Here is a 14,661-nt window from a genome sequence, read left to right as displayed (position 1 = left end):
AGCGATAATACATGGTGTTCTTCCTGTATAGGTAAACTAAACAATGGTAACAGTGCTATTGGTGTTCAATCAATACCCATATAAATTGATTATACCTAGTAAGCCTATGAGATCATTATTTTATAGAGTTGCAGGCTAGCCTATTTGTTTTATGTAGGCTAGTTTTCACCTTTATTTAAATACAATTTAGAATGAGTTTCATTCAGATAACCAAGACATATGATCCAACTAATTATATGAATATTAATTAATATTCATGGTTATTATGTTAAAGGAGACAAAAATACATGCTCCGTTAAAAAAGTTTATGACTGTGGCCAAGGACCGCTGCGCTGCGCAGAGTGCGTCAAAATACGCACTCTGCGCTTCCCGTCTCCTCCGCACAAATCAAATCGTTTGCCACAGAAGGAAGGAAACTGAAGAGCTTGTTAATCTGAAACTTGTTCTATGAATTTGGTCTGTACGGGCTAGTAGCTTCATTTATTCACGGGGCTTATTTTCAGTTTGCCAAAGCGTTAGGTTTTAATTGTAAAAGGTTGCGCGTGCAAGACAAGGAATTCCCTAAATTATTTTCCCGTTGAGATGGGGTTGTTTGATTAGATTGTGACGGTATGCAGACAGGAATTATAATTTGAACATCGCATCCGAGAGGACTTGTCTTAGCTTGGCACCTGAGGAATGATTTGAATCCAATCAAAATGTCATCGTTGAATTCCCTGTGATGCGTGTCTTTAAGCAGGTGTCAGGTGAGTTCTCTATATCCTCTTTAAACATAGGCTACTTATAATACCCAGGTTAATAGGTGTGATTGAGAATGAATGAGTAATGAAGAAGAAAATGCTATTTCACCGTAATTCTAAGCGATGCATATATATTTAACGGCCTACATAAATTGGTATATTTTCGTAGTAAAATAAATGATGGGAAATGCTCTACGCTAATTGTGCGGTTAAATACAGCTTGTAACACATGGATACGTTTCTTATACACGTATGGATATTAAATAATCGTAGGCCTGCCTATACCAATAATATTGTCTCATGCCCTGGGGTAGCCCTTGATCATGACTCTCAGTTCCTTTAAATAAGATTCTTTGGATGAAAGCGTTTTCTGAAGGGGGGGGGGGGGAGTTTTGTGAAAAGAGCTGCAACGCTTGGTCTGAACATGAACATAAATCGCTTTTGGTACGGTTTTGGAAGAATAAGGACCTTAATTCCATATCAGCAATACATCATTTTCAAAATACAAGGTTAAATTGACACATACCTTTATAGGGTTCAAACATGGCCATATCCCCACGTTACAGCGCTTGTTTATGGAAGACAGAATGGACTACCTGTGCTAATTAGATATCGGTCTCCAAACATGTGTGAACGGAAGACAGATGCCACAAACGTTTTGTCACTGAAAAATACTGTAAGCTGCAACTGTGTTATAAAACCGGTTTAAGCAGTGTACACAGTAAGTGTGTATTTTGCATTTGTGTAATTATTTTGATGTGATATGAAAGTAGAGGGATTATCTTTCTGGAACCATACTGCAATTTGTAATGGATTCTAGTTTAGATGGAGAATTTGTCTGTTTTGGCTTTCAGATGTAATTCGCCCTTTAAACAAAACAAGTAAAGTCCTTTAGTCCAATAATGGGCTTGGCCAGGGGTGCCAAACTCATTTTGCCAAGGGGGCTGCATTTGGTCTTCAACGAGCCTCACTGAAAATTGGTTATATTTCCTTGCTGTTTAAATTTGCAAAAAAATGTAGTCCTCTCTCCGTTGTTTTTGCAATTCTCGATGCTACCTGAATGTCTAGATTTCATTTAGGTGATTATTCGCGAGCTGGACACAGTCAAGAAACTGTATGAATGTATGTCTGAGATACAAGTTAGAGGTGAGGTTTTTGAACTTTGGCCACATATGAGTAGCCTATAGGATGAGTCAACAACATTATTTGGGTATGAGTTAACAGAATATTCACTTTTAAGTGAGATTTTCACTGGACAGTTACTTTAAATCCAGGTTTTAGATGCTACCCCCATCCCCCAAATGAAAACCAAACATGGATTCCATGTTGTGTTCTCACTTTGAGTGCACACCTGTCTGTGTTTCACACCTGTTTGTCTAGCTAATGAGCCTCGCAATATGGGCTAACTGGTACAGTCATTGGACCATGACTTATCTCGCAAGTTGTTGTTATGGAATGCCCTCAGAACACGTCTTATTAATAAAATAAATAATTTATAAAGGTGTCTACATTTGGGCTTCGGCAAGTTTATGAATCATTCAACCTACTTGAAGTTACATAAGAAAGTGGTGTATGATATTAAATCATGCATTTTTACCCATTTCTATTGTTTCATAAATTCACAAAAATCTTTATTTTGATAAATACAAAACATTTGACTTTCTCAACAGATTGGAGATTTAGTTCATTGTAGTGGCTCCAGCTGAGAAGAACCACTCAGGCACTGATACACCGAAGTGATCAGGTTTTCCCTGATCAGAATCCTGCTTTGGAGATGGAGGTGATTCGTCGCTCCTCTGTGTTTGCAGCCGGGGTGATGGAAGCCTTTGACCATTCCCCGTCCGACAAAGAACTGGTGTCCCAGTCCAAGGCACTGTGTAGGGACTACATACACTCTAGGCTCAACATCTACGGGCTGGGCTCGTCCAAAACTCAGGTGGACTCAACGCTTTGTGAGGTGTCTGCTGTGCTTCTCTGTCTCGGTAAGAACCTGCTGCAAACTGTTACATGTGAAACTTAATGTACCAACAAAAAAAATCCTGCTTGAATGCATGTGCACAACTTGTCTTCAAATCTAGCATTTTACAGTATAGGTCAGTGCTTAGGAGCTGTGTTTCCCTTGACATTCCCTATGGTCCCTGAACAGATTGGACACACTGCACTGGTTTTGTCCTCCACATGTATATTGCTTCTTCCTTGAGGTTAAAGGACAGGCAGCGGACTGACGTGCATGACTGAGATAGGTATCAAAAGTGTCTGACAATCCGAGGTGAGGGCATTCAAGCTACGGCATTGTTCAGTTTAGTAGGCTAACCAAGGCAGGTGAGGCAGGCCGACATGCAAGATTTGAAGAGCAATGTAAACAGCAAGGTAATGTGGTCATCTACGTTTACCAAAGGGTGGTGCAGGACCTGTCTGGACACTGGTGGGTTATGGGCTTTGGCTGATTTGTTCAGCTTGGGTTGGGTTATGGCCGAGACAAGGAATCTGTTTACTACGATTATTACAACAAATCTCTAAAAGCTTGGACACAGAGCCCAAAAGTTTTGGAACAACTGACCTATGACAGTTTCTCTGACCAGTCTGGTTTTCCTAATGCCCCTGTGCTTCAATGATTGTTTCAATGAAGTCACTTTGTCATTAAGTTACTTTGTCATTAAGTTATTAATTGGGTGGATAGACCTGTTCTTTCTCAGTGCTACCCTGTTTCTAATTGTTCAGCCTTGTGGTCCTTCCTGGTTTTCCTAGGTGATGAGCTGGAGTGCATGCGGCCGAGTGTCTACCGGAACGTGGCGAGACAGCTCAACATCTCAGTGGCCATGGAGACCACGGTGTCTGATGCCTTTGTTGCCGTGGCAACAGAGATCTTTTCTGCAGGTGAACAGCTGCAAGGGGAGGGGTAGCAAATGTGGGGATTTAGGAGGTTGATGTTGCGTAAGCCCTTTAAGAATCTGCACACGTAACAGAATTTACCCACGTTTTCCCACTGACATGCATGATTAACTCTATAGTCCCAAGGTTTGGGAACAGATCTTAAGTTGATGTTAAACCCTATGCGTTTGTGCTTAGAGGGGGTAAAAGCAATCCTACATGAGCTTTGAGGAATGTGTGTTTTGGGACAGGGCTACAAGATGCCTGGTTATTTGAAACTATTGCTTCTTGAAACACTTTGTTAAACATTGTTTTTGTGATACATGTTTCACACAATAGCATCATTTGCCATAAATATGAGATGACGCACTCCTTAAAAGGCAGAATTGGGTTATCATTTGACACTATCATCTGACAGTCCATGACAAAATTCGGAACATGTACCAAAAAACACATACCCATGTCTTCTCTTTGTCCGTTTACTTTGACGTAACTTTGAAACACACGAGAACATTGGGTGTCTGGAACAACTGTTCTATTCCGTCACTGGTACATACAGTCTCTGCTGTGTGAATGCATCTCACTGGACATCTTTGTCTGTTTACTAGTACACACAGTTTCTGCTTCGGGGACTTGCCACTCTGGCATGATTAACGATAAAAAGAGTTATTCAATGTCACACATGAATTACTGCTACAGCACAGTATGAGTCCCCTGGACCGCATGAATAATACGTCTCTCAAACTTGGCTCTATGTCTGGAAAGATAAAAATAGCCTCAATTTCAAGCATTTTTCGAGCTAACATTTTGGCTGAACTGTGACTGTTTTGACGTCACCAGGGGCATTTTTGGAACACCGTGGGATTCCTACAGAGAGAAAAACAAACCACTGACCCAGGCAACGTTGGCCTTTAAGGGATGTGGGGTTCAACAGCTGTATATTTATCGGACTGGAAAGATAAGCAAGAGTCTTTACGTGTGATGATTGCAATAGAGAATAATGATGTTATGTCAATCAAATGCTACACTGAGAAAAACGGACCGTAATGAATCATAATCACAGGTTTGATCATGAATTGTGGTTCAAAAACTCTTGAAATGGAGGGTTCCAACTTCCAGATATACACCATTATGTGACATAATTGGTTTCTACATTTGATGAGGAAGTACTTTGGCTACACTTTTCGCCGCTAGACACTATGTGGGGTGTTTTTCCAGTCCCTCTACATAATTCTGATTGATGAGAGGTGTTTCAGACATAATGATGCCCTAGAGTGGTATTTAAAAAGAATTGTGCCGGGAGAGTTGAACCAATCGTTTGATTGAGCCTGCTGTCTGATCTAACAAATAAATGGAGTCATGTTTTGTAGCAATTATTGTGGCCGTTGTGTTTCGCCGATTGCACGATCACACTAGGATGAGTAGATATGGTTGTCCTTGTTCAGTAGAGCCATTGGACTTAACGACGCTCCTATCTGCCAGGACATTGAAGGATATCTAGGGTGACTCGTTTTCCCTGGCTTTGTAAAGACTACAGCCTGACGGGAGCCATACTTCCTTGTCCAATTGTGTTCCCACCCTTGAAGGCATCCTGAAATCGCTATAAATTCTGGATATTGTGGTTAGCTTACAACCAGGAAATGTAGATGGCCTGTTTTTCTACCGGTGAGATGCAGAAACATATGTGTGTAGTGAGGAAATTTTCTATTTTTATGACCCATATAATATGTTAATAACATATTAATGGACATATGCATTGAAAGAGCAGCTTTCTCTTTTACACTTCCTGCCAAGTGCACCAACCAAGCTTGCTTCCCCAACGTGCCCCATTTCTCGCTCTTCCAGTCCTCTCCCTTCCCTCCATCTTCTTCTTATACCCAGACAATCTTCTCTCTATTCTGGGCTGTGTTGTCTCACATCAGGGTCAGATCTCTGTAGGGAGTTAGACATTGTGAGTACAGTCCTGTCCCAGAGGGAGTTACCTTATTTAAACCTTCCTTGAAGTCTATAGAGCCAAGCCAAAGGTCAGTCAGTTCAGGCGAACAAAACGGTTTAAAGGAGGCTAATGCCATTAGCCTTGCTGTTGCATCACAGCCATTACAAGGCTGACACCCGAACGGCTTTAATAGGAAACAAATGAACTCCTCTTTGATGTGAAGCTCTGATGCGATCGCAACCATCACTTGCTCTTTCTCTCTACTGGCTATACTGTACAGTAGACTTCTGAAGTATGCAGTGTCTTGGGACTGCATATGTGCACTAAACTGGAGCATGTAGATATAGGTAACTGCCAAACTAAAGGAAACACAAACATAATATCTTAAAGTAACTGCCCAGTGCAAGTCTCACTTTTTAAACGTCATATTCTGTTAACTCATACCAAATAATGTTGTTGACTCGTTCTATACTTGTATTTGTGGTCAAAGCATAAATTGGAGATAAAACAATTAAAAAGAACGCCTCAAACATGTATCTCAAACCAACCATTTAAAAAATGCTTGCTCTGTCCTCATAGAACATGATTTCATCTTCATGAGGAGGATGAGCTGGCCAATCAGCCATGTAGAGGAGGATACGCTGTCCAATCAATGGTCTACTTACGTGATTACACCCACACCATTCTGTTGTTGGGGTACGCACACACCATTCCAACACAGAAAAGCTGCTTTTTAACATACTTCGTTACCATTTTCTGGAGAGAAAACGATTTCACTTGTATTTCATAGAAATCTGGAAACACTGGGCAGTTACTTGAATTGGGCGTCTGGCTGCCAGAACAGCTTCAATGCGTCTTGGCATAGATTCTACCAGTGTCGGGAATTCTATTCGGGGAATGCAACACCATTCTTCCACAAGAAATTCTATAATTTGGTGATTTTGTTGATGGTGGTGGCAAACCCTGTCCCAGGTGCCACTCCAGAATCTCCCACAAGTGTTCATTTGGGTTGAGATCTGGTCTCTCTCTCTCTCTCTCTCTCTCTCTCTCTCTCTCTCTCTCTCTCCCCCACACACACACACACACACACACACACACACACACACACACACACACACACACACACACACACACACACACACACACACACTTTTAAAGTGTTTAAACCCCCCATGCTCCTTTTGAGACTCTTATTTCAAAGTCACTGAGATCACTTAATGGGCAACTGGGTATTTTTGTACATGACCCTAAGCAAGATGGGATGTTAATTGCTTAATTAACTCAGGAACAACACGTGTGTGGAAGCACCTGCTTTCAATGTACTTTGTATCCCTCTTTTACTCAAGTGTTTCCTTTATTTTGGCAGTTACCTGTAAGCAAATGTGACCGATCGGCTCAATTAAGTTTTATATAGTAACATTTGAAATGATGTTTTTTACATTGGATAAAAGTAGAGACTCCAGAACTATAAAATGTTATTATACACTAGAGGAACAATGGGAGAGTAATTCTGCTTTGAAAGATAAACAGGTAATTACAGAAAACGGCTTACTACTGGAGAATTTTAGAACTTGGACACTGTCTCGTTGGCCTAACGTTATATCCTAATTTGACTTTGATGCAGGTCATGTTGTTCTTCACATTAGTCTCTGGTAAACACACACTATATCAAATAAAATCAAAGTTTATTTGTCACATGCACAGGATACAAAAGGTGTAAAACGGTACAGTGAAATGGTTACTTGCATAGTGGAGTCTTTTGTTTAGACATGTAGCTAGCTAGCTAAACAATGAACCATATTCCCAATATAATATTACTACCCTGCATGAATCTGCAGGTAGCTAACACAACTAGGTTCAATGTTAGCTAGCTAGCTAACATTAGGTTATAACTAGCAATGCAAATGGTTCTGAAATAAAAATAATATTACTACATAGATCATACACGTAATGTTAGCTAGCGAGCCAGCCAGCTAACATTAGCTAGCTAGCTAACAGTATAAGTTAACTTGCAATGAAAGCGACTTTCTGACAAAATTAGAAACATATCTGAAAATGTAGCTAGCTTGACTCTCTTACCCGTATACATGAATGAACGCTTCTCACTGTTATGGATGCCATAGTTGCCCTTAGTTTGAAGATGTCTACAACAGCCTTCTGTGTGTTCTCTTTTCGTCTACCTCCGCATATTTGCAATCAAACGCAATAATTTTCTCCATCTCCTTAGCTATCATACTCTGCTTCCACCGGGCATTCCACTGATTTCAAAACTCAACCCTCCAGAAAGTTGAGAGCAACACTTTTGCAGTTCTTTGCGATATCGTTAAAAAAAAATCTCACCTCGCCACAATCCTGTCTCAGACCTCTACGGACAATTCATAAACCTCACGGCTTGGTTTTCGCTCTGACATGCACTGTCAACTGTGAGACCTTATATAGACAGACAGGTGTGTGCCTTTCCAAATCATGTCCAAGCAATTGAATTTACCACAGGTGGACTCCAAGCGTGTAAAAACATCTCAAGGATGAACAATGGAAACAGGAGGCACCTGAGCTCAATTTCGAGTCTCATAGCAAAGGGTCTGAATACTTATGTAAATAAGATATACCTGTTTTTATTTATTTTTATTTATTAGCCAATTATTCTAAAAACCTGTTTTCGCTTTGTCATTATGGGGTATTGTGTGTAGATTGATGAGAATAAAAAAATATTTTTTAGAATAAGGCTGTAACGTAGCAAAATGTGAAAAAAGTCAAGGGGTCTGAATACTTTCCGAATGCACTGTGTAGCCTTTTGTGTAATTCCTTGCTCTGATGAGTTTCTGATTGCCGCCATGGTGTGATTCCTGTGTGTTTTATTTATACCATGTATTTTACGCACCAGTACATAATCTGTCTTTTACGCATACAACTCTGATAGAGTATCCCTTTACGCATATTCTTTGTATACATTCCTGTGCACTATTTTTCATGTTGCATTTATTTTTCATATTATTTCACATGTTGCCTCTATACACTGATGTGATAATGTTGTAGATGTGTTTATATATTTATTTACTTGTCATGTGACATTTACCTGTTCCCACCTCTATTTCTAAAACTATTTAATGCATTTTTCAATATGGCTGTAACATAACAAAATGTGGAAAAAGTCAAGGGGTCTGAATACTTTCCGAATGCAATGTACACGGCAGACCAATCTGAACTCATCTCTCGGCATGTCCAGCCAATCCATTATCTAAGCCAATCATGGCTAGCGGGAAGGTTCCTGTAATGGTTGTCATTGGATAAAGTGGACCAAAACGCAGCAGGAATATGTGCACTCATCTTCTTTTATTAAGGAAAGAAGGAAAAAACAAAATAAACACGTACACCAAAAGAAACACAACGACAAATAAACAGTCCTGTAAGGCCATAAGCTATACATGGAACAATCTCCCACAAACTACAAAACAAAACACATACCTATATATAGGACTCTCAATCAGAGGCAACTAAAAACGCCTGCCTCCAATTGAGAGTCCAACACCCAAACCTAGACATAGAAATACAAAGAACTAGAAAGAACATAGAAATACAAACATAGAACATAACCCAAAACCCCCCGGAATACATAAATCAAATACCCTACTAAACAAACCACCACCCCAAACCATACAAAACAAATACCCTTCTGCCACGTCCTGACCAAATACTAATACAATTACTCCCTCTGCTGGTCAGGACATGACAGTTCCTGTCTTTTTCCATAGCTAAACCAACTACACTCGCAATTTAACAATTTGTTTCGTATTTACAGATGGCATACAAGTTTGTTATTAAGTCACATGAAGTTCACATGTTCCAGAAGGCATTTCTGCCGAAAAACGCATGTTTATGTTCAAATGCCTCTCCTGTGAAGTAGTGAAACGAGTCACAAATAATGTTTTTGAATTGGGACTGGTTAACTACAATGCACACTTATTAGGAGTCTACTGTTTTGATATTAGCTAAGTACTTTTCATTAATGCCTTAGTATTGCAATAAAAAGTATGAAGCATCAAGATCCACTACATCACAATCAGCCAACTAATCTGTGATTCTCTCTCTCCTGTCCACAGGCATCACATGGGGTAAGGTAGTATCTATGTATGCCGTGGCTGGCGCTCTGGCGGTGGACTGTGTACGTCAGAACCAGCCTGCTACGGTCCAAACCATAGTGGACAGTCTGGGTCAGTTTGTCCGCAAGAACCTGGCCCCTTGGCTGAAGAAACGTGGAGGATGGGTGAGTGTTGTTGTTGCTGAACTGTTGTTGCTGACCAAGGGACAGTTTTTTGTTGTTTTGTAACTACCACATAGTTGTGGCTTAAGTAAAAGGAAGATTATTAAATCCGCATTCTGGATTTTGATTTGACTTATTAGGATCCCCATTAGCCGACGCCAATGGCAACAGCTAGTGTCCTCCCCTCCATCAGAGATCTGTATATAATGACGAGATGCTCATGTCTCCGCCTAAAAATGGGTGTCGTTGTCCCAAATGTGGGAAGGCAGGGGACAAGTTTAGGTCCAAAATTAGCCCATAAGCCCATAGGGCTAATTTTGTACAGTTTGGAGAGACTGAAACCTCTCGCTTTGTCTCTTCCTCTCTGCCCATGTCGTTTTTTTGAAGGACACTGATATGAGTAGTTTCCCTATGCTGCCCTCTAGTGGTTCTCAGGGGAAGCACATGGGCAACACATAACTAACAATTTTTGTTTTCTTCTCAATTGAAGGAACATTGATTCCTTACATACTCCTTCTCAAAAAAAAATGTTCCTTCCCTCTGACCTTCTCCTCCAATGTGTTTTGAGAAGGAAGAAAGGCTAGAGGACACAAGGAATTTAGGAAATAATGATATGTGAGACAAGTGTGTCCTGAAAGTTTCTAACTGTGACATTTCCAATATGACCTTTTTGTCTTTTTCCAGACCGACATTAAGAAATGTGTGGTGAAGTTAGATGCCGTTCCTCAGACCCATTGGCTGTCTCCAGTTGCCGAATCCTGCAAGCACTTTCTGTCAACACTGTACATCTACATTATGAAGGAGCCATGAAGGAATTGGGAGAAGAACTGTGGTTGAAAGGACAAGAGCTTCAAGTCCTTGAATTTGAAGGCTCTGTGCTTCAGATGAAATAGACAGCAGACATCCTCTAACTTTTTGATGGAACACATTTTCTTAAGATTGGTGATGGCCATCTAAACAGTGACTCTCCTTCGTGCAGAGTACAAGTCACAGTATCACATTTTGTATAATCATCATCAATTTAATCAACAATGACTGCTCTTCTTCCAAAGAGTAATCTCAGTTACCCAGAAGTAAAATTCTCGCGTACGTTTTCACTTCCCGGCCATGAGAGATTATCCAAAGTGTAGTCACAGTCAATTTCATATACACATATCTTCAGTTCAGATGATCAACTTTTGTTCAAAGTACTTGTACAGAACCATGTATCTTTCAGTGTTGTAATGTCGTTTCCGCTACCGTGTTGCAGTGAGCATGTGTACTGTGGTAGGTGCTCAAATCTCTGAAGTAAGATCCAGTCTGATAATAACTAAAGAATATCATCTGGGACTTTACACTGAATAAATGGACAAAGTGATAGCATCTGTTCTATGGACAAGAATTTGATGCTTTTTGCTGCACCCCTGTGAAGGACATATGAAATGTATGATGAGTTACTACTATGTTGTGATGGGATGCAACAGTCTATCCAGGCTTTGTCCACACTGTACAGTGCTGTTGATCTCAGGGGTGTATTCACTAGGAAGCAAATGGGCAGAAACTGGGAGGGATCTACCTTGCATTTGTTCAATAAGAAACACTTTTGTTGCAAAATGTTTTGCTACAGTGTGCACTAATGAGTACACCCCAGTTGTACCCATCAATGTGTACCATTGAGTACAAAAGACAGAATGATGCCTATTCTATTTCTTTTAGCCTTTTAAATACTATCTTTAACTAATGTATTTTATTGGGAAACTGTAGTTTTGATTGAATCTGTATCTCTTTACAGCATCTTTCCTGTGGTCACTTGCAGTATTTACTTAAAGGTCCAATGCAGCAATTTTTATCTCAATATCAAATAATTTCTGGATAACAATTTAGTACCTTATTGTGATTATTTTCAATTAAAATTGTCAAAATTAAACAGCTTCCTAGCAAAGAGCAATTCCTCAAGCTAAAATGTTGCTGTCTGGTAGTGGTCTGAGTGGGGTAGGGAAAACTAGTTGTTATTGGCAGAGAGGTTTGTAACTTTTATTTGTTTATTAATTAATTTACTGCCAGGTGACGTTACCAGGCAGGCCAAAACTCCATGCCCCCAAAACAGGCGGACATTTCAGGCTGTCTTTTCAAACAGCTCTTACACTAAAAAAGTGCATTATCATAATTTTCACAATTTCACAGTGTTATTCCAACCTCATTGTCAAAATATATATAATGTTGATGATCAATTACTTGAGAAGGAGACCAAGTCAAGACGCTGTACCAGGTGGATTCAGTTTATAGTAAGGCAGTTTATTATGAGACAAAGATATTTGGCTGAGCGTGCACGGACTCCTTCGTTTAGCTCATAGGGAACTAGCAGAAGAGAGCCCCGAAACATAGTGTACATCCAATTTATACAATGAAATAACAGTGTGTTGACGTTGAGTCTAGTAGGTCCGCTCTCCTGACTGGTCGATGAGTGGAGGGACGGTCCATTCTCCAGGTGGTGTCGACTTCCCATTGGCCCTTGGCAGTGTCCTTTGTCCTCAGAGTCCAACACACCTAAGTGTGTGTGTGTGTGTATTTCTGGTAATTCGTGTCTGGGTGCTTGCGATATTCATGGAATGTTGTTCTTTACACCAGTGGTCAGTTCGTGTGGCTAGGGCTTAAGTCAGCCATCTGTCTCTGGGTGTGGTCGTGATTGGTATCAGTTGGTCGCTCAATATGTCTCTGGAATTTTGTTGTGTGCTGTTGTGAAACATTTTGTGCAAATGCCCTCCTTATATATCATTAGGTAAAACGTTAGATTATCTTTATTACAATAACGCACGGGAAAATCTAATTCTTGACTGCACTGGGCCGTTAATATTGAGTTTTTATATGCAAAATAAACGTAACACTATCGAGATAAGGGTGTTGTAAACAGAGGAGCAAAATCATGACAATTAGATGATTTTAATTGTTCAAATCAATCCAATTTTATTGGTCACATACACGTGGTTAGCAGATGTTAATGCGAGTGTAGCGAAATGCTTGTAAACAATGTAAGAAATAATACATTTAAAAAATAACAAATAACTGCCTAGTTTTCTAAGGACCTGAAGCGAAGCGAACATCTCTGTCGACGCCATCAGGAAGTTACATTTGTTTTTATTCAACAGATCCATTGGGGTTCAATACAGCCTTTGTGGGAAGGACAAAACTTGATTTATGGTAGCATTAAATGAAGTGCTTCATACTGAACTCACACAAAACATACAAATTATTTGAAGAAAAAACAACACATCACTTGTTTCTTCAAATGTTGCTCTCACGCGTTCCCCATGAGACACACGCATTGTCTCTCTTATCTCACACATTGAAAAGTACTGCTTTCATTTGTCTAATTAGTCCATTGTTTAGTCAGTGTGTTATTTTCTCAGCTGTACTCCAAATTGTATTGAAATCAGAGCGTCTGCGCCTGCAATTGAACATCACGAGCCAACCTGGTCTCAGAGCATTTCATATTATTCTGTAGAAAGAAGACGAGTAGGCAGCCGGTACATTGCAATAAACGTTAGTGAACTATTAACATAATATATTTACAAAATAATCCATATGGGAACAGTCGGCCGAGTACGTCAGGACGCACAACTGCAACGCGTTTTAACTACTAGAGTCTTGTCAGGCAGCGTTGTGGACGGAAGCTGACGTGTCTCTAGAAATAGAGGTGGGGACAGGTAAATGTCACATGACAAGTAAACTATGAAAAACACCTGCACCAGTATCACATCAGTGTATAGAGAGGCAACATGAGAAATATGAAAGATAAATGCGACATGAAAAATCGTGCACAGGAATGTAAACAAAGAATGTACGTAAAGGGATACTCGATCAGGGTTGCCTGTGTAAAAGACAGATTATGCACTGGTGCGTAAAATGCATGGCATAAAAACACACAGGAAGCACACCATGGCGGCAATCAGAAACTCATCAGAGCAAGGAATTACACAAAAGGCTACACAGTGCATTCAGAAAGTATTCAGGCCCCTTGACTTTTTTCACATTTTATTACATTACAGCCTTATTCTAAAAATGATTAAATATTTTTTTCCCTCATCAATCTACACACAATACCCCATAATGACAAAGCGAAAACACATATGAAAATACATATGGCGATGGGACTTGAAATTGAGCTCAGTTGCATCCTGTTTCCATTGATCATCCTTGAGATGTTTCTACAACTTGATTGGAGTCCACCTGTGGTATATACTGTATTATTGACTGTATGTTTGTTTATTCCATGTTCTCAACTAGCCTACCTGGTTAAATAAAGGTGAAATTAAATAAATAAATAAAATATTTAATTGATTGGACATGATTTGGAAAGGCACACACCTGTCTATATAAGGTCCCACAGTTGACAGTGCATGTCAGAGCAAAAACAAGCCATGAGGTCGAAGGAATTGTCCGTAGGGCTCCGAGACAGGATTGTGTCGAGACACAGACCTGGGGAAGGGTACAAAACAATTTCTGCAGCATTGAAGGTACCCAAGAACACAGTGGCCTCCATCATTCTTAAATGGAAAAAGTTTGGAACCAACAAGACTCTTCCTAGAGCTGGCCACCCCAGCCAAACTGAGCAATCGGGGGAGAAGGGCCTTGGTCAGGGAGGTGCCCAAGAACCCGATGGTCACTCTGACAGAGCTCCAGAGTTCCTCTGTGGAGATGGGAAAAACCTTCCAGAAGGGCAGCCATCTCTGCAGCCAATCAGGCCTTTATGATAGAGTGGCCAGACAGAAGCCACTCCTCAGTAAATGGCACATGACAGCCCGCTTGGAGTTTGCCAAAAGGGCTGTCATGGAGCAGGTTTTCATCACTCCAAGTGAGCCGTTTAATCCATGGGG

At 40.3% G+C, this 14,661-nt stretch overlaps 1 protein-coding gene across 1 annotated transcript; it reads left to right on the top strand.

Annotated features, from left to right (window-relative positions):
- Positions 1-368: 368 nt before the first annotated feature.
- On the top strand, positions 369-14,065 carry LOC106568812 (bcl-2-related ovarian killer protein homolog A). Its single transcript, XM_014139481.3, has 5 exons — positions 369-746; positions 2,411-2,722; positions 3,489-3,617; positions 9,648-9,811; positions 10,493-14,065. The coding sequence occupies exons 2-5, from the start codon at positions 2,515-2,517 to the stop codon at positions 10,616-10,618; spliced, it is 627 nt and encodes a 208-aa protein (XP_013994956.1). The 5' UTR covers positions 369-746; positions 2,411-2,514; the 3' UTR covers positions 10,619-14,065.
- Positions 14,066-14,661: the final 596 nt, after the last annotated feature.

Source organism: Salmo salar, chromosome 14, assembly GCF_965601325.2.
Source record: "Salmo salar chromosome 14, fSalSal1, whole genome shotgun sequence".
In the NCBI taxonomy this organism is placed as follows: domain Eukaryota; kingdom Metazoa; phylum Chordata; class Actinopteri; order Salmoniformes; family Salmonidae; genus Salmo; species Salmo salar.
This window is presented reverse-complemented; position numbering and strand designations above follow the sequence as displayed.

What these genes read in the sequence shown, in the direction of transcription:
- LOC106568812 (XM_014139481.3), top strand. Translation starts at nt 2,515, where the DNA reads ATGGAGGTGATTCGTCGCTCCTCTGTGTTTGCAGCCGGGGTGATGGAA. An exon ending in TGCTGTGCTTCTCTGTCTCG is followed by an intron (nt 2,723 to 3,488) that starts GTAAGAACCTGC and finishes TGGTTTTCCTAG; the next exon opens with GTGATGAGCTGGAGTGCATG. An exon ending in AACAGAGATCTTTTCTGCAG is followed by an intron (nt 3,618 to 9,647) that starts GTGAACAGCTGC and finishes TCCTGTCCACAG; the next exon opens with GCATCACATGGGGTAAGGTA.